General features: G+C 42.6%; 2 protein-coding genes across 2 annotated transcripts; one reads left to right on the forward strand and one right to left on the reverse strand.

Annotated features, from left to right (window-relative positions):
* The first annotated feature begins 1,854 nt into the window (after nucleotides 1–1,854).
* Nucleotides 1,855–10,184, forward strand: LOC128709379 (uncharacterized). Its single transcript, XM_053804377.1, has 14 exons — nucleotides 1,855–2,166; nucleotides 2,541–2,750; nucleotides 2,819–3,220; nucleotides 3,288–3,488; nucleotides 3,554–3,664; nucleotides 3,737–3,840; nucleotides 4,026–4,417; nucleotides 4,859–4,995; nucleotides 5,075–5,168; nucleotides 7,575–7,744; nucleotides 8,293–8,623; nucleotides 8,709–8,964; nucleotides 9,045–9,197; nucleotides 10,160–10,184. Exons 1-14 carry the CDS (start codon nucleotides 1,855–1,857, stop codon nucleotides 10,182–10,184), a joined length of 2,898 nt encoding a protein of 965 aa, XP_053660352.1.
* A 2,604-nt stretch (nucleotides 10,185–12,788) lies between these two features.
* LOC128719901 (lysophosphatidylserine lipase ABHD12) lies at nucleotides 12,789–18,307 on the reverse strand. Its single transcript, XM_053813541.1, has 6 exons — nucleotides 18,216–18,307; nucleotides 15,514–15,632; nucleotides 15,239–15,417; nucleotides 13,257–13,829; nucleotides 13,031–13,192; nucleotides 12,789–12,953 (listed from the first exon to the last, which is right to left on the reverse strand). The coding sequence occupies exons 1-6, from the start codon at nucleotides 18,305–18,307 to the stop codon at nucleotides 12,789–12,791; spliced, it is 1,290 nt and encodes a 429-aa protein (XP_053669516.1).
* Between the last annotated feature and the right edge of the window lie 1,130 nt (nucleotides 18,308–19,437).

Genomic DNA, 19,437 nt, shown 5'->3' on the forward strand with positions numbered 1-19,437 from the left:
GATGTTATCGGGCAGCCCGTTAAGGATGTTATCGGGCAGCCCGTTAAGGATGTTATCGGGCAGCCCGTTAAGGATGTTATCGGGCAGCCCGTTAAGGATGTTATCGGGCAGCCCGTTAAGGATGTTATCGGGCAGCCCGTTAAGGATGTTATCGGGCAGCCCGTTAAGGATGTTATCGGGCAGCCCGTTAAGGATGTTATCGGGCAGCCCGTTAAGGATGTTATCGGGCAGCCCGTTAAGGATGTTATCGGGCAGCCCGTTAAGGATGTTATCGGGCAGCCCGTTAAGGATGTTATCGGGCAGCCCGTTAAGGATGTTATCGGGCAGCCCGTTAAGGATGTTTCCGGGCAGCCCGTTAAGGATGTTTCCGGGCAGCCCGTTAAGGATGTTTCCGGGCAGTCCGTTAAGGATGTTTCCGGGCAGTCCGTTAAGGATGCTGTCGGGCAGCCCGTTAAGGATGCTGTCGGGCAGCCCGTTAAGGATGCTGTCGGGCAGCCCGTTAAGGATGCTGTCGGGCAGCCCGTTAAGGATGCTGTCGGGCAGCCCGTTAAGGATGCTGTCGGGCAGCCCGTTAAGGATGCTGTCGGGCAGCCCGTTAAGGATGCTGTCGGGCAGCCCGTTAAGGATGCTGTCGGGCAGCCCGTTAAGGATGCTGTCGGGCAGCCCGTTAAGGATGCTGTCGGGCAGCCCGTTAAGGATGCTGTCGGGCAGCCCGTTAAGGATGCTGTCGGGCAGCCCGTTAAGGATGCTGTCGGGCAGCCCGTTAAGGATGCTGTCGGGCAGCCCGTTAAGGATGCTGTCGGGCAGCCCGTTAAGGATGCTGTCGGGCAGCCCGTTAAGGATGCTGTCGGGCAGCCCGTTAAGGATGCTGTCGGGCAGCCCGTTAAGGATGCTGTCGGGCAGCCCGTTAAGGATGCTGTCGGGCAGCCCGTTAAGGATGCTGTCGGGCAGCCCGTTAAGGATGCTGTCGGGCAGCCCGTTAAGGATGCTGTCGGGCAGCCCGTTAAGGATGTTTCCGGGCAGCCCGTTAAGGATGTTATCGGGCAGCCCGTTAAGGATGTTATCGGGCAGCCCGTTAAGGATTGTTTACATCGCTTTTTTATACTAGCATGATTATAAACTTCAGGAGCGAACAGTCCAAACTCCATTTTAGTTATCTTTAATGCCTTGATTGACTTTAATACGAAATTTAGTCTTAGAACTTAATAACCGTACAAAGTTCCATCTCCATTGTGTATTCTATTGAACTTTGATGAAATTTACTTTCTTATAAGTCTTTGATGAATACTTATTCCAGAAGTCAGCTAATAATTCTGTATTAGAACAACTACTGTTGTAATAAAAGTATCTACTAGAAAAGTACTTGTATCACGTCATGTTTCGCGTATGTAATGTGTAGTGAGGTTTTCTTGCTTGAATTCATTCTTTACTGTTTTGCTTCGTCTTAATGTGTTGTCTTACTTACTCTTTTCTCAGATGATGCAAAACAATCTTATACAGTGTTTAACGACAACCCAGACCCTGTGTATTTAACAAGTTTGCATTGTTCCACGTGCCCTTTTTGTTTGTTCGTTGTATCCACCCGAATACCGAATCTCAAGCCATTCCGAAGTGAAGTTGTGCGAACGTTGTGTGGTGTGAATAATTGCGGAACAGTAAAAAATCGAAATATATGTCCAACTACTTGTAATCAACAGTCCTAAAAAACATACATTACCACCAGCTCTCGTCACCCGCTTCATCTTCCAAACCACTACCAAACACCAACATCACCTTCACCTACCCGACCCGACCCGACCCACACCAAGTGCGCCCGTCCGGTTATGTCGTGTGGCCGCGTAGGAACGAACTGCTATGGCCGAAGATTTGGCTGATCAAATTGACGACTATATCTGTGTATTTGAAGGAGCCGGTGATCTAACGATGGATACGTTCGTAATGTTACTGTTCGCGCTGATCGTGGTAGTGATATCGCTCGTGTTTGCGACCAAACTGATCTACGACAAGTACGTGCTGCGCAAGGGCGCTACGACCAGCGGGACCGCCGATGGTGGCACCGTCCCCATCCCGGCCGGTACTGCGACCGGTGGTGTGTCGCCGGTAGCGGCAACGGGTGTGACCGCGGCAACGCGAGCCTCCGAACCGAAGGAGGTGCTCACCAAAAAGGTAAGTCAAAACATTAGGACAGCTCTTCTGCGTTCTTATTTATTGTTCAATTCCGCAATCCACCTACTTACTCAGTTCAATTACACTCCAATTACATTTACATTATCCAATCCTATCAAAGATGTAACACATTTCTCAAAATAGTATGTGCTTTAGGTTGTCTGGTGTCAGTAACATGACATGACAGCTGAAACTCAACAGTCAATAAAGTGCAATATTGAGATTTTTTAGATTGTCCATCTCAATTTCTTATTTATTCACTCATAGTTATCACGAATATTCTGGGTTCGCTATGAGTGCCAACAAAACAGACAAAGAGGCTCAACATTACGACGTAAACAAAGTCTTACCAATGTCCTCTTCTCTTATTACAGGATGCCATTCTGTCCCAAGTTCGCAATGGCGGCAGTGGTGGTATGGGCGGTGGAGCAAGAACTGGTGGTGGGTTCGGTGGCGGAAGTATCGGTGCCGCTAGCGGTCCCACGATCGCCCGCAAACGCATTTCCCGCATGAGCCCTGGTCCCGAACTGACGCAGAAAAAGCGTCCGTTGATACCGCCATCAAACATTAATGGCACTGATCCGGTAAGTGTACTGCGTTAGATATTCACTTAATATTCACAAACTAATGACAATCTTTTTCACTCCCGCAGCAAATCACCCAGTGGGCTATCCATCTGTTCCGCTGGTTGTACTCGGACCTGGTGGTGGTGAACAAGCTGCTACAGGACTGGGTGTCCACCGTCAACACGGCACTACTGACGCACGTAGAGCAGCACGAAATGATTGTCGAAATTGTGCGCGTACTGCCGGAAAGTTTGCCGCCGAACCTGTCGAGCATCTTGTGCGAACCGACCGATCAATCGAACGAAGTCGAACTGCTGTTCGATGTCGATACTACCCCTGTTCTGCAGATCAAAGCGTTCAAGTCGAGTAACCAGAAAACCGAAGTGTCCCACTACAAGGCAACCGTCGCGCGATTGAAGTCCCGTGTTAGCGTCATCGTCAACTATTTCGCACTCAAGGGAGAAATGAAACTCGAAGGATATCCTGATGTAAGATTCCGATTGCTGGGAGGTTTCTTTATCTGTGTATATGTGTAAGCACTCTGGGCTTTTGTAGATAAAAATTCATCTAAACAGCATTGGACCACTGAAAACAGCAAACGCACAGGACGAAAAGAAACAGATCGATGTCATTACGGAGCTGCTGATCGGTTCGATCCGCGATGTAGTGTACCCGGTTGACTTCTCCATCTACTCCACCTGTCCGAGAATAATGGGCGAAGAGTCCGAAGAAGTCACTTCTGATTATGGCTACGGTGTAAGAATGTTAGCGTGGTATGCTGCCACAAAAAATATTCCTGAGAATTTTGTTCGCTATTGCAGGGCTACAGTGATGGATATCGCGCTTATCAAGATGATGCTTACGGTACCGGATTATCAGCATCCCCAAGGAAATTACTAGTCAAAGTGTTGAAAGCAGAGGGACTGTTGAAGGTGCGTCGTAAACACGTCCCTAATTGAGAAAAAAAAACATAGTCAACGTTAATTTCTCCCTTTGGTTTGTAGTGCACTCAACCTTACTGTGTGATCGAAATGGACGAACCTGCCCAGAAGCACCAATCTGCGTCCAAGCAAGGCCAAAATCCGTTCTTTGATGAAACCTTCCTGTTGTAAGTAGATTCTGTCGCGCTTAAATAAACCAGCCCGATGTCAATGTTAGGCTTAGAAATCGTTACTTAGTGCAAGCAAGTGCGGAGTAGTAATGTGGTGGTATCGATTTATTTTTCTTCTTTCCTCGGTTTTTTTTTTATGTACGAAACGATCGATGTTCCTTCCACTCTCCACCTTCCCGTAGTGATCTGTCGAACCATTCGACCGAACTTCTGTTCGAGGTGTACGATACTGTAGCCGTAGGTAATGATAATTCGACATCCACAAACAAACAGGAAAGAACCGCTGGGGATGAGAGTAGCAGCGATCCTCAAGCGGTTCCTTCTCCGACGGTTAACACGGCCACATCGAGCATGCCTTCGACGCCGGTCGTCGATAGTACTAACAACACGTGTGTTCCAAACGAACTGTACAATGGCAGCGATGGTATGCTAGCCACCGTTGCCGAATGTCCAGAAACGGGTGCCGTATCGGAGGACGATACCGTCAATCCGCTAACCGCCAAAGCTACCGTTACTGACTCCTGTGGCGAATCTGCATGTTCTGATACTAACCTATCTAAATCCCGTAATGCATGTGAGTGTAACACGCTGAGTATAACATAAAAACATACAGTAGCACATTTCTTTTACGACTAATGTGTAGTAAGTAAAGTAGTACGGCTTTGTTTTAATTATTGGTGAATTAATATTGATTGAAGCATATCACGCCTGAATGTATGCAATGTTTGTATAAATTAGTCGATTCTGACTGTTTCCATTGCATTTTTAACCATTTGAATAGTATTTTTATCTAACAACACTTTATGTTTCGTTCGAGTATTTACTGCAATCCCGGAAATATTTTACCACTTTGTATTAAACACCTAGAACAATGCAAGATATTTTTGCATGCCATGATAATAGATTTTAACACCATTAAAAAAACAGAATGTTACCTTACGATACACTATTTAAAAGAAAGGGATCTACATTGTTGCTCATGTTCTTCTTTTTCTATACTCCTGCAAATACACAGCTGGTGGCCAAAAGTTCCTCGGATTGGGTTTGGTAGGGATCGACGAATTGGCCAACGGTCCAGCCACCACACAGATACTCGAGCTGCAGCCCCGTCCATACGAAACGGAAACCATTACCGGTTCCTTAACGGTTGAGGTATGTGTTTGATTAAGGAACCGTTTTTGACCTTACCCAAGAAACCCGTGAACCTTAGCTTTGTTTTTATTTATTTTAGTTTGTGTTCATCGATTCACCACCGGTTCCTGCAGCACGGCGACAGTACACTCAGCAATCCTTCCACACGAATGGAATGTCCAACTTTGCACGAGGTAAGATATACAATGAAAAATTTTTATTTGTTTTTTTTTTTTGTTTTCTTCGGACCAACACTCTCGTCATAAATCCCAAGCATCAGTATATTTGAAGTTTTCTTATTTCTTACCCAAAGCACACTGATCATGTCTCATTCTCTCTTCCGTGACTGTTCATTACGACCCATTTGAAACCTTTTTGTTTAGTTTTATATACATTGTTCTTGCACCTTGTGTGTCTTATTTGGTTGAGTTGATTAGTTAGCTACTTTTGTTACGTTGAGTTTAGTTTTGCAATTTAGTTTGTTGATGAATTCGGTTTTGTTTATTTACCGTTGCGCCATGTTATGACGTTTGCTATTTTTTTTTCTTCTTACATTATTTTATTTTTTGGATATATTTTTATACATTAGGTTTTTCTGTTTCTTTTTTTTTTGTTACAAACTAAATTCACTGTTGGTGCACATGTTTGTAATTTTGGGTTTGTTTTTTCACTTAGTACAGGATAAATGTAGGCTTAATGTCAAAAAGCAGAGGGGCAAGAACACATTGCGGCATATGCACGACTCATTTCATTAAACTCCTGCCACATTTCCTGTAATATTGACTATTGGAATTCTTCCTTAGTATCTTCCTTCCCGACGCATATCGCATTTTCACAGATGTAACTCTATTGTAACATTTAAAAAATTCAAAACAATCGTAGAGCTACTAACCTTTTCTTCCGGGCAGAACTATGTCTAACCTAATCGACAAAACAAATGAAGTAAACAAAGTATATTTTCTCACATAATCCCTGATCCGTCTGTTATCTATTTTTCTTTTTTCTGTCTATTTGTTTCAGAATACTAAATCAAACACAATGCCAAACACAAGACTAAAACTTACAAAATTTTATTCAAACACGACACACACACGCACACACTTTATATATGCGCTTCCGTCTTATTCGTGTAGCAATCTTCGAAGTCGCTGCTCAACCAATAACTAATGCTGCTCTCTTCTGTTTATGTCTCAAAGGTGTAATTTCGTTGATAGCAAACATGTTCGCTTTGTTGTTTATTATTTGAAATACCACCCTTCAGTTGAACTATTTATGTTAGGGTTTGTATGGACGATAAGCTTCTCTGTGTGTTTTTTTTTTTGTTTTAAGTTTTGTTAAATGCCATCGAGAGCTTATATCGAACCGTGTACAATCCTGAACAGAATTTTCGCTGATAAATTTTGTTGGGTGACCAGTTGCTATGTGTTATGCGATACTGATAACAACATATTCAATTTTCTACGGGGACGATGTTTAATAATCGACAAGCTTTGAGTTCTCGCATTTCTAATTGAAAAACACAATAAGCTCCGAGCAGCCTATCGTCTGTGCAAAGTTTTACCTGCTGTATTTTGATTCGTGGCATTGTTATGTATGAAAAAATAAACTTCTATCGTTATTGGTGTAATCAGAAAACCTCTGAGTGTAGAAATTTATTTATCTGAAAAAAAGGGATGTACGTGAGTTTTCAGAATGTACAGTACCTACTGTGAGGCTTAACGTGCATGGCACAGTCGATAGTACTGAATGTCACTGCTGCTACTAAGTGTCAGTTGCAACGGGCAGATCATAGCTCACAGCACAGCCGTACCTTTCTACACACTTCCGCTTTGCGCTTTGCGGCCAACCGGTGACAGACAGTTATAGTAACCATACGAGAACCGATCGATGTGTACACTTACGCAAGCTCGCAACGCTTACACGGATCACTCAAAGACCACTTCAAAGCTGCAGTTAATTTTGTATGACATATTCTAAAATATAGGCTTGTTTAAAAACACTTATTTGAGCGGAAAAATTTAATCATTCATTTATTAGCACTGTGAGAGAAAGAGAGAGAAAGAGAGATCTATGTGAGTAAAGATATTTTTGCCTGCTGCGCTCCGACAAGCATTAATCCACAACTAATCGGTATATGGTTTGCGATATTAATGAACGTTTTAAGACTAATGATGTCATCATGTTTGGAACTCATTAGAGTAGTTTTGAAAACGAAAGAAAACACCAGCACCAGTTTACTAGTATGGATAACTTGTGATGTAGCGATTATTTTCCATCCATCTTGCATGTGCTTCTCCATAAAAGCTTCATAAACTCTGCAAAACGGGTTGATACAGTAGTAGAAAATGAGGGTCCGATATTGTTTTTCCCCCCCTCACAAGTCCCCTGAGTGTAGTGGAAATTCTCTCCTACAAGAGTGTTATCGTACTGCGTAGTAATCCTTGGAACTGGACGTTTCCAATTTGCTTGAAAAACTTACCTACATTAATTGTTACAGTGTGTCGTTAAGATTGTTTTATTTTATTTTTTAATTCGCGTTTGGTTCGTCTGCATAACTGGATTTATTGCATTGATTTCTCATTATTGTTCTTTTTTCCCAGATGCCATCACGAGCACGCCCGGTCCGGGAAGCCCGAATGCGGTAAATGGTGGTACGGGTACTACCGGGTCACCGCTGTCTCCGTCTTCACCGTCCAAGCTACTGTCAAACAAAGCACAGACGATGGCAGAACGTAACCAAAGGTTCCAAGCGGCAGAAGCTAATCGAATGGTAAAGATTTTTTGCGTTTGAACGATCAATTTGGAATCGCTTCGAGTTTTTTATTAAATTTTAGTTGAACTTGTAGAGGTTGATTCGGTATCTTTTCCGCTTGCTCAAGATTCGGCAAGGTGAAATTGATTGCTGTACAAAACATGCATAGCTCGCACACTTATGGAGCTTCTAAATTACATGTCAGAAAATTGAAAATATTAGCGATTTATCTCAACATAGTTGAGATCAACTTGAAAAGAATCCAGAAATGAACAGATGATATACTCGGTGTACTCGGCGATAAACCACGAACATAAGAAAATGTGATGTGCCAACTAGAGGCACAACTAGTTATTTTCTTTGCTTTATATGCTGTTTGTTAAACAAATAGAATGTGCAATTACAATGCTCATAGCATTCGAATGCTTAAAGTTCTCATAGCTCTCAATTCTCAATTCAATTCTCTCAATACTCGTGTACACACAGCCTAAACCTTTTTCTAGTACTCTCACCCGCCGTTAGATGGCGCTACATATTTTAACACAAAGGTTATTTCTTCATTTTAGAACAACTCGTTCCTAAAACCGTCCGCTGCTGGACATATGAACTCCTTCAACGGTGGTAAATCGGAATCGACACCCGCCTCGCCGGCTCTCTCCTCGGCTTCAGCTACCTCCCAGTCCATGGCCGCCAGCCTAAGCAACAGTGCGCCGGTGAGCGTCAACTCGGTGCCGCCGGTTAAAAAACCGCGCAACATCTTCGGCACGTTGCGCAGCAAGCTGACACCGTCCAAGAAGTCCAAATCGTTGGATGTACCCCAGTACAGTCCAACCGCAACCGGAGGTAACGTGCGCAGCGCATCGTCAACGCTCAGTCGAGGATCGTCGCTCGATCAAAGTTGGTTGCGACATGCTTTGGTGCGATGGCTTCTGAACTAATGATGTTGTTTCTGTTTCCCCGTTCCACCCCACTCCCATCCCAGGATCGAACATTTTCCGCAATCTATCGCGCAAATCATCCATCTCGGAATCATCCGCCATATCGGGATTGTCTACCGGCAGTGGGCGAACGTACGTGCACGAAGAGTCAACGCTACTGCTCGAAACGACGGAAAACAATGTGGTTCGCCATTATCTGGTACCGCTCGAGGTGGCCACCAAGCAGAAGAATTGGAAGCGCAAAGGGACCAAGCTACACATCTACAACGATCACACGTTCGTTGCAAAACACATCCCTGGGTTAGTTTGTGCAATCTAACCGGCAAATGTGGGAACGATTTAATTTTAACGTATACTCCCGCCCAATTGGTTTGTTTTAGTGGACTCCTGTGCTTTGTTTGCAATCGCAGCATACCGAGGCGCCCGGGAAAGCAGGGCTACGAATGCCGGGACTGTGCGATCCAGTGCCACAAGCCGTGCCACGTACGGGCTCCCCAAGCCTGTCCGAATCCGAAAATACTGTCCATGCAGCTGTAAGTACCACCGGGTGTACCGACCGAGCGAGCACATCTCCGCTTTCGGTGACGGGAGCTTCCCTCTAATGTGTCCACAAAACCATTGCAACGCGCGTAAAGCTGAGCTCCTTCCGTTGAAACATATATTATCGTTTGTTTCCTTACCCCACTTTATTCCGAAGGTCTTCACTACCCGTACTTAGAGATTAGAGCGGTACCAACACCGATGCCAACTCCCGTGCTTGCCTGTACCATCTGTTTTTCTTTGGTCTGCATCATTTTCCCACATGTCCATAGTGCAGTAGTTTGGCTTTTCTTTTGGACACCTCGTGCAGGATGGGTTTTTGGAAGTAAAAGAAACATTTTGAACTTTGCTTCACTTTGGATAATGTTTAAACGCCAAATTTTCTGCTTGCCCAAAACAAACATTTTTCTTTCCCATCCGTATCGCAACTCCAACATATCTGCGAACCGTTTCGTAAGTGTCCTCGAATGAAGCATTCACTTAAGCTTTCCGTTCCATGTTTTCAACGCTTACGGTGTGAATGTACATGTTGCAGGCTTTAGCTCGTTTTTTATTAAATGTGTTAACCAATTGGCCGGCGATTTCAATATGGCTAATCAAATAATATTCCGTAGCTAATCGAAGTGCTAACAAATTTACAACTTGTGAAACTACAAATATATTTATGTATCATTTTGATTTTTGTTTGATAATACTTTTATGTATTCGTTGTTCTAAACTCAGTTTTATATTTTGTTTTTGTTCGATTAAAAATTATTGTTTTTTAAATAATTCTTTTACTTACCTATTCCATTCTTTTTGTCTTGCTTTTTTAATTAATTTTAATAAAATTAACAAATAATCTTTTTCTTTTTGTTGTTAAAATCTCTTTCCCTGCGAGTGTAGTACTAAACAAAGATACAATCAAATCAGGCGCTTTCCACTGTTTACTAATGCACGCTCTTCTCCTTTCCAGTTTAAGGTGGCCCTGGACGCAGTAAGGACACTTCCCAAAACCCACAAGGTGAACAGATACCACTCTGCCAAAGGAGCATTTACACACCGAGAAACTCGTACACTATCATCGATACAGGCGACTGAGACAGAACGAAACCAGATGCAGAAGAAGAAAACATGAGCAGAAAGCACACAAACATTGGATGAAAACGAAAAATTGGGACAAAAATTAGAAAATTGCATCAACGCATGGGAAAACAAATAGCCATACGAAATGTGCTTCGCATCCTCGATTTCAGCTTCCGCTTATTTTGCTAAACTGTTTAAGAAGTGGATAACAAAAATAGTGTAAAAAAATGAAAAATTTGTAACTTTAAAATTTAACAAAAAAAAACACGCAATGCACACACATTTCTCGAACGCTATAGTGCTTCACTATACGTAAAACAATATGATAACGATCTTTCGAAGAATCAAACAAGCAAACGATATGTAGTGTTTAGTTTGTTTAATTATGTTTCTGTTTGCATTCTATTTGCGCGGATAGCTCACTTAATTAAAACTCTTTCAGCTCTCTCTATTTCTCCTTCACAAAAACACTATCTATACTTGCGTATTCCTCGCGGATGTTTTTTCTCAAATTAACAAGTAAAGAATTTCATCACACTAAACAAAAAATCGTTTAAATTGTACAATAATGGAGACGAATAGTGAGGGTATCTCGTGTTAGCAGTAGCTTGGGGAAGGATAACGAATCAGTGCCTATAGCGGGTTATGAATCTGAGCGTAATTAGTCATTACTACATAAGAACAAAACAAAACAAAATCAGGAGAAACAATTGATTCACTGGCGTCAAAATATGTATGATTTCCTTCCGACGACACATTGATTGTAGGATTTTGCGAAAAACAAATGCGTCCCCGAAACCCGTTCGATACAAAACGTGATTGCCAGCAATCGTTAATACCTCTCTCGAATTCGTAAAATGGTGACCAAAACGTGACAACAATCAATTAAACCAACACACACACACTCCCACTCTTACGAACGTCCAACACCTTCTCCACTAGGAAGCGACAGTTTTTAGCCGAAACGATAGAACAGTCAAGTCAGTCAGTCTGGATTAAACATAACGAATGGACACCGTAGAAAGGGAAGAGTTTAGCTTGCACCACTATTGTTGATTCTGTTAATGTGGCGTTTTATGTAACTGTATCATGAATTTTGCTTTTAATATTATTGTTCAGTACCCTTACTGTTATAGTACGAGTCTATTATTTTTTGTTGACACACAACGGTTAAATTAAAACACTGTTCAGTTAAGGGTGAAAGTGAATGAATAAACGTTAATATATTGTTACAAACGTGTACGATGTGTTTTAAGGACCTTTTTTAATCAATATTCACTTATAGTGTAGAGTGTTAATTCATTCTCTTTCTCTTTAGGTTATATCGTAACGTGAATCTTCATAGACACTTATAGCCTGTCAAGGATATCCGACGATGGGGAAGGCACGGGGCACATTGAGCCTCGTTATCATTTTCCGGATAACAAGCTACGATATAGATGTCAGGTATAGGCTTATTGCATACTGAGTCATTTTACTCGGATACTCATCAATACTCTCAGGGAACATGGCTTACAGCGCTTGATTACGAATAGCCGACGAACTATTCCCTTTCTATTAACATTAGAACTTGTAAGCTTTTAGTTATTGATGGTCACTTTATAAACAATGTTGAAGTCCTCCAGTACGATTTATTATTTTCAGGACTTCAGACCACCAATATGCGGCCTATACCGAGGGATTGTAAAATAAACGAAGTCAATCAGTTGCACTCTTTCTTTGGTTGGACACTATTGAGATAATATAGCAGCTTCGTGAGCAATCAGGAATAGGTTTTGTCAGTGTTCAGAAGAATCTCAACCGATTAGGATCCATAAAGGAAACAAAGAACTAAAACGATCACTGGAGTTTGAGGACGTTATGCACAATAAGGAGATAAATGAACGGCGGATTGAGCACTCGACCGCAGATACCGGTAAAGCCAATGGAGTTTCCCTCTCGGTTCTCTGTAAGTTTCGAAGATGACTTAGCCCAAACCCGCTAAAAAAGTAAACACTCGTACTCAAATAATACCATTTCTCTACAACAATAGAGTAGCGACAGCTTTGACTGTAACTTCCTCGGTTATTCATTTATTGATAGGTATTAATCCTCGAAATAGTGCATCTAAAAAGGTACACATCATTACGATGGAAAGGGTGTAAACAACGCGCTCGTATCGTCTAGTTGCTTTCCCCGTGGAAAACGAAACATTCCCACACCTCTCGGCAACTAAACCCCACCGCTAAATTCGAAGGTTTGTGTTTAACATTTGGTCAACTGTATACTACAGCAGGTGGAACGGAAACCGGATGCAAAATGGATCGCCGTTCCGAAAGCACTTTCTTACTGCATGTAACACACGCACACAAATACATACCCTGTTCTATGCATGCAAATACTTTCGCACCTATTCTTTATCTTCTACATGGTAAAAGGCTTCTTTCGTATGCTTTATATGGCCCATTGTCTTAAGCGAGAGTCTCACGTAATGTCCAGACGCGTCCAAACAACACATTCTTGTTTCTTCCCCTTTTCGGTTAGTACTGCTCATTACGGTAGGCTTGGAAAAAGCGTACGACAATCTCTGGCAGGTTCGGTGCCCGGCAGATATATTTATGTCCGTAGTGACTGCTCTTCTCGAATCGATGGAACTCGATCGGTCCCCACGATTTGCCCCGCGTATCTAGCGCTCTGCGGTAAAGCTGTCGAAAAGGAAACATGGGAACAAAACCACCACCTTTAGCATGTTGTTTTGCCCATCGCGTTCACCGATACGTACCTTATATCCTAACTCGAATGGGACAACAAGATCATCTTCCGCGTGCAGTATCAGCACCGGCTGACGGAACTCGGCTATATGCTGATCGGACTCGAAGCGCAGCTTATTATTGTACATAGGTCTTGAGATCAAGAAGTCAAACCAAGGTAGATGGCGGTACAGCTAGAACACAAGCAACACAACGTTATCTCTGTAAACAACCCAACATCATGCCACGGTCATATACCTTCGAAAATGGATGGGCACATATCTCCTCCTTAATGTTATTGAAAGGACTTTCCAGTACAAGTGCTCGCGGGCCGGGAAGACTCATCTCGGTTAACAGCGACAGCAGATGGGTGGAAACGCCCGTACCAAGCGAATGGCCCCACAGATAGACCGGGTTCTTGGTAATGCTAGTAATGTATTGATAGACGGCGAGCGCATCGTACACGACGCCACGTTCCGTTGGTGACACATCGGCCGAATCACCGTACCCACGGTAATCCATCGCTATCACGTGATAGTTGAGGGCCCGCAGCGTCTGGTACAGCTCGACCCGATGCGGTGCACCGCGGGATGCCGTATTGCCGTGCAGGTACAGTACAACATCATTCGTCGTTGCCCGTAGAGCCTCTTCAAACAGTTCCCGTTGGTGTGCTTCATCCGTTAGCTTGAAATGATCTGTTCCGAGCACTTTTTCCAACCGGCTGTAGCGATCCGATCCATCGCCAACGGAGTCCGTCGAGTCGTGCGATATGCTTCCTCCATTGCTAGTGCTGCCATCTATCGTTGGGAGTGTTTTGTTCGATAACTTTCTCTGGAAAGAGTAGACAAAGGGAAGAGTTTTGGAATAATTTTGTTGTGTAAAATTAACTTAATTAACCTTAAAACCTAATGATTATTGCAAATATTCAAAAAAATCAACATCTATGAAAATTATGTATGTAGTGGAGTTTACATAATATATTATACAATTTATGTTAGTAGAACGATTCATAGCTTTGATCTCTCTTCAGATGTCAAAAAAGTACATTGATCGATCAAAAATTATCAGCATTTTCAATACTACAGGATCACCAATCATTGGAATTGAAACTTTTGAAGTGAATTAATTAATTTGTCTTTTAAGTACACATATTGTCCAAGTCTTCCGAAAAGTTTCTCAAACACATATATCAAAGACAAATTAGCCGGTTAGCCGTTGACCATTTTGTTCAACCAATTATCACAGAAAGCATTGTATTACTTGTTCGATCGCGTATATCTATCCATTTGCAGATCTGTATCCTATTTAAATTAGAACATTTTCAATGTTGCGATCAGATTAAAATGATCACTATTTCCTTGAATGGTCTAAGCATTTTAGCAAGATGTCAGAAATAAAGAAGTCTCTACAATGTGCAGAGTTGAAATTTCATCTTTTTGAAGCCTCCCACCATTGATGAAAATCGATATCTGGTAGATGCAGATAAAGTTGGTAAAAGAAAAACATTAATTCTTCTTTTTTTTTGCTATGACGGAAAACAGGTAGGCAAAAAAAAAATAAAACAAAAAGTTCCAAAATCAAATGGAAACTTTGTTCCTTGTTTTTCCATCAGTTTACTTCGTCTACATCAATCAGTGTCAGGTGTAAAACCGGACATGCGGTGAAATTGGGTTATACAATATTCATTCCCAACACCTGTAAGGCGAATCTCATCACACAAACAATCCTACAAAGTAAACCCGTAACCGGGTTATATTAATAATTTCTTTTCTCTTGTCGACTTTCCTTGCAGCTGTTCGAGGGTAGTATTGTTCCCTCGAGAAAGCAGCAGTGCGACGGTGCTCGAACATTTTTAAAAGAAAATAGAAAAAAAACACCCTTAACCTTGTTCGTTCGATAGTTTTCTTCCCTTTCCACTGCCTGTCTAATTGCATAATGGATCAAAATGATCATAACCGTACCCCTTGGTCCCCTGGTAAGGTCAGGCCTGATCCGGCGGCTTTTGGATTAAACATCAGTCGTGCCTCAACAATGGCGTCGTGTGACCATCCGCGAGCGTGCGCCTCGGTTTGCCGCTTTGTGACAAAAATTCGTAAAAATAGCACCACAACGACACACGATCATTTTCCCCACGAGGGCAGCATGCATGCACGAATTTGCACGAAATGGCAGCAAGTTCCGAGCGGTGCCACTGCAGCAGTGGAGGGCCCAACGTCGGCACCCGTCTTCCTCTGTCTTACCTCATCAACGTGCAGTTCCTTCGCGTAGCGGCGCACCAAATCGTTCGGCAGCACGTGCCAAACGGCAATGTTCACATCGATCTCCTCCTCCTGATCGCGGTAATTGATGTAGAAGTTTCTCGTCGCGTACAGGCCACTCTTTTCCGGCCGCTTTAGGTCCAGGTTCGGCGGATAGGTTACTGTGCGTAGCGAGAGTGTAATAAAATTTCATTAGAGTCAATTCAGGTTCGATACAACACACCCATGAGGGGAGGGGGAAGGGACAATTTACTTACTGAACGTGAGGAACAGGATGTGTTTTTGTACGGTGACCGAGAACTTAAAGATGATCGGTAGTATGACGAACACGATGGCAAACAGTATCAGCACTACCGTACACGTCAGCTTACCGATTCTGGAAGTAAGAGAACGGAACCCGATTAGATGCTTATGGTCGCTGCAGTTCGACATTTGCTCACGCATTTACGCGTGTCTTCACCGCCAAAGCAGAACGAATTTCTTAAAACATACGAAACACAAAAGTGCATTACTTGCAACACAGTGGCATCGTTTTGCGCTGCATTAGGATGGGCAATGCGTTAGCCTGTGCTTAGTGCAGTTAGTGTGCGCGAATGAAACTACTTCTTCGCGAGCCTGGGCACAACCGAACCGGGCTGGTTCGGTGGATCTGTTTGTGTGTGTGTGTGTGTGTCTGAGTGCGAATACATAGTGCATTCGTACGCGAAGTCGTGCCTGCCTGCACTTGACACTGAAACGTGAGGAAGCGGCAGAACACCTCGCACGTATCGCGTAATCTCTGACAAATCTGCGCATCTTGGCAATCTTGCACAAACACTGGAATACTACATTGCAAACTGGAGCTGATGTTGGTACAAGAATGTATTTGCCTTCTCACTTCGAGATATGCCGTAAGGGAAACTGGGGCTCGTTGGAAATAGCTAAACGATAGTGAATGAATCGAATGCAGTTACAAGTATCGGCTCGTGTACAAGTAACGATTAGCAAGAATTCCCTGGGCGAAAGAAACACCAAATGCAGGAACTAAGATAAGAACTTCGACAAGCGTAATCGAAACCGAGATAAGTGCGAATTATTGCTGTAGCCTTATCTGCTTTCATTACATGAAACGATCTTAAAACATACTATATGATTATTTCCGAGGGAAGTTGTTCTTGAGTACAGCAATGTGAATGGAAAAAAACTGTGAGTTGTTTAATTTAACGATAGAACTTAATTGTATGCATGCATTTGTCATCTGATTAGTAGCTTTTTGAGTACCACTAAAGAATATTTCAAAATCTCTGAGGCCTAACTGAGTTTGGAAGTTGTTGGGAGTCTTACAAAGAACATGATTTTAAGTATTTTGAACTCTAGAATAAAAAAGTGAATTACACACTCATGAACATGCGTGCGAACAAGTGCGAAAATGAAGCAAAACACAGTGTCAAAACTTTGTTTTGTTTTGCATTTTACAGGAAGAAATTACTTAAAAATACATAAAGCATCGATTAAAAGCTTGGACAAAAACAAACACTAACGAATGAATTATATCTTTCGAGTCTTCGAATGCGAATAATTAAAGTTTTAGTTGTTTAGGATTCATGATAGTCAATTATAATTAACAAGCACATTCATATCAGAAGACAAAAAACAGTGTTAAAATAATACAAATTAATCAACTAGCTAGAACGTCTCGGTAACAAAAGAAAAAAAAGATGTTTTATTAGATTTAAGTGAATCTGATTTAGATTCTTAAATCGTAATGTATATTTGTTCGAATTAAATGACTTATAATCTCAATTCAGTGAAGTTAACAAAGTATTAAGTCAAGTAAAGTAATAAAGTACTCCTCTTAGTTTCAAGCATCCAACATCTCAAAGAATTACAATTTATGCAATTTTTAAGTAGTTAGCATTTAAACAAAAATCTATTCAAATGGAATAATCATAATACAGCTTACCGAAGCTACAGAGAGTTTATGAATCTTAATTATTATCATTATGAAGTTAAAACATAAAGCTTCACAAACGAACAAAATTTAAATACAAATAAAATTAATGATTTAAAATTGGAGCAACCTTCAAAAAAAGTGCTCAAAAAGAGCGACAGAAAAAGATATCTGCAAATTATGTTCATGTGGAACATTGAAGTTCAAAAAGACTTTTACCAAAAATATGTGAAGGTACTCGGTACTTGTTGGGTTCTATAAAAAGTTAAGCCATTTGCACATGTTTACTGCAACCAGGAGTGTTTTGCATCATGAATCCCCCCATCTATTTCAATAGCAAGTGCGTCAAGAATGCTGCCAGAATGATAACCAGGAAATACAAAGTTCATCTATCGATTACGTAAAGGAAACAATTTGTTTATAAACGTTTCATGTGAAGCATTCGCGATACCGGTGAAGCAGAACCAAAAACAGCCAAACAAGATGCAGATAACAAGAGCAGTAGAATCGAAAACGGGCAGCATATGCTGAATGATCCCCAATTTAGCACGATGGCGCCATAAAAGCATGAGTTATTTTGTTATTTTCTTCATAAAGACACACGGCCAAATAGCAAGGGAAGCATAGCAATAGCTAAACGAAAGCGAACAATGGGCTCCCGTTGATCATTGGAACGGCAACTTCTAGAACGGCAGCTATGCATTTGCGAGCACTATTTGAATTTGTGTCCAGAACCATCTCTATCCAACCATTCTACGCCCTTGACCGTTTGCCAGTCGCTTTAATTCTATTAACATCCTTCCAGAACCGGCCACTGGGGTGAAGGTTGCAATGTGTATGCCCACCACAGGCAACGATCGCCAGACGATAGCTGTGTACCCGACTTACATAACATTGAAAGGCAAATCTGCAGTGCAAAGAAGAAAATAAATCACAACACGATCGACACAGAACACAAAGGAATTGGCGATCGCCAAAGGACGAGTACCACGAGTGTGCAGCATATCCGGAACGGATGATTTTACTTACAAATCGGTCAACCACAGCCCGATCGCTATCCCGGGCAGGACGGTCGTCTTGAAGAGGTCGGTAATGAGCCGATCGAGATCGAACATTGCCATGGTTTTGTTGCGTTTTGCTTTGGTGGTTGTTATTGCTGCCCTAACTTTCTGCAAGCCTGTCAAGGGATCACACACACACACGGTTCCTTTGTCTAGCCAAGGATTTGGTGGAAATTAATGGAGGTTAAAGGAAAGAAGCGCCAATCATCACACATTAAACACTGGCCGGGAGGATCACTGAAATCAAAACGAGCGAACTGGATGCGTATGATCTAGTAGCAGCTGATCATATGTACACGGCACAGTAGGCAGGAATATGAATCACGCACAACACTGACTGCGGTTCAAGGCAGGAAATGCTTCTTCCAATTCAGTGCCCCAAGCGAGCCGCCCTTTGTTTGAACAAAGGGACCAGCACAAAACGGCCGCCGCTCGAGGATTCACTTTCTTGTCGTCTGAACGATTAGATTGATTTGTTTATAGAATCGTGGTCGGATTTTATACACCGCCACGTCGGTGCTCGGATCGCGCCCGCGGTTCAATGCCGAAACTACCGAACTGTCAATCTGGTATCAACACACGGCTTTGTTATTGTGGTGTGTTAATTTGTCACCGCGAATTTTTCGCGTGTTGGATATTTCGCTGGTTTTCACCCCGGGAGTTTTTTTTATGCGGGGCAGTTCACACAAACTCTCTCACACACACACAAACAGCAGCACTTAACCAACACATCCCAGCACACCCGTTCGACGTCGTCATGGAGACGCCCTTTTTACTACCAGCGTTCCGTGTATACACAGCACGCAATAAGTTGTTTGTCCTGAGTTTTTGCCTCTTTTAGTTTCCTTTCACACAATACCTACTATGGACGCTTAGATTGGATGGGAAAAAAGTAAACATCTGACACCGACACTGGAACCACGCACTGCTATTCGTAATCACCTTTTGAGAGCGCGCCGCTTGACGGACCAGTACATGCCTGCGTACAGTATGGCCGCTGAATACGCACAATTCCCGCGATGCTGACGATGAGCTCGGCCGGCCGGAGTCGCGATTAACAATCGCACTGTTGCTGTACACACTGCGCCCCACACACACTAGCACCGGACAGCACCCGCGGATGGTTGTGCAGATATGCGATACGGATCGTGCTACTGCGCTGCGAATGGCAATTTGCACCCACACTTACA

This window comes from Anopheles marshallii, chromosome 2 (assembly GCF_943734725.1).
Source record: "Anopheles marshallii chromosome 2, idAnoMarsDA_429_01, whole genome shotgun sequence".
NCBI classification, from domain to species: domain Eukaryota; kingdom Metazoa; phylum Arthropoda; class Insecta; order Diptera; family Culicidae; genus Anopheles; species Anopheles marshallii.

Coding starts and splice junctions, on each gene's coding strand:
- LOC128709379 (XM_053804377.1), top strand. CDS start 1,855: ATGGCCGAAGATTTGGCTGATCAAATTGACGACTATATCTGTGTATTT. Junction 8,624..8,708: donor AGGATCGTCGCTCGATCAAA/GTTGGTTGCGAC, acceptor CTCCCATCCCAG/GATCGAACATTTTCCGCAAT. Junction 9,198..10,159: donor AAAATACTGTCCATGCAGCT/GTAAGTACCACC, acceptor TCTCCTTTCCAG/TTTAAGGTGGCCCTGGACGC.
- LOC128719901 (XM_053813541.1), bottom strand. CDS start 18,307: ATGGCAATGTTCGATCTCGATCGGCTCATTACCGACCTCTTCAAGACG. Junction 13,193..13,256: donor GTGCCCATCCATTTTCGAAG/GTATATGACCGT, acceptor CTTGTGTTCTAG/CTGTACCGCCATCTACCTTG. Junction 12,954..13,030: donor CATTCGAGTTAGGATATAAG/GTACGTATCGGT, acceptor CCTTTTCGACAG/CTTTACCGCAGAGCGCTAGA.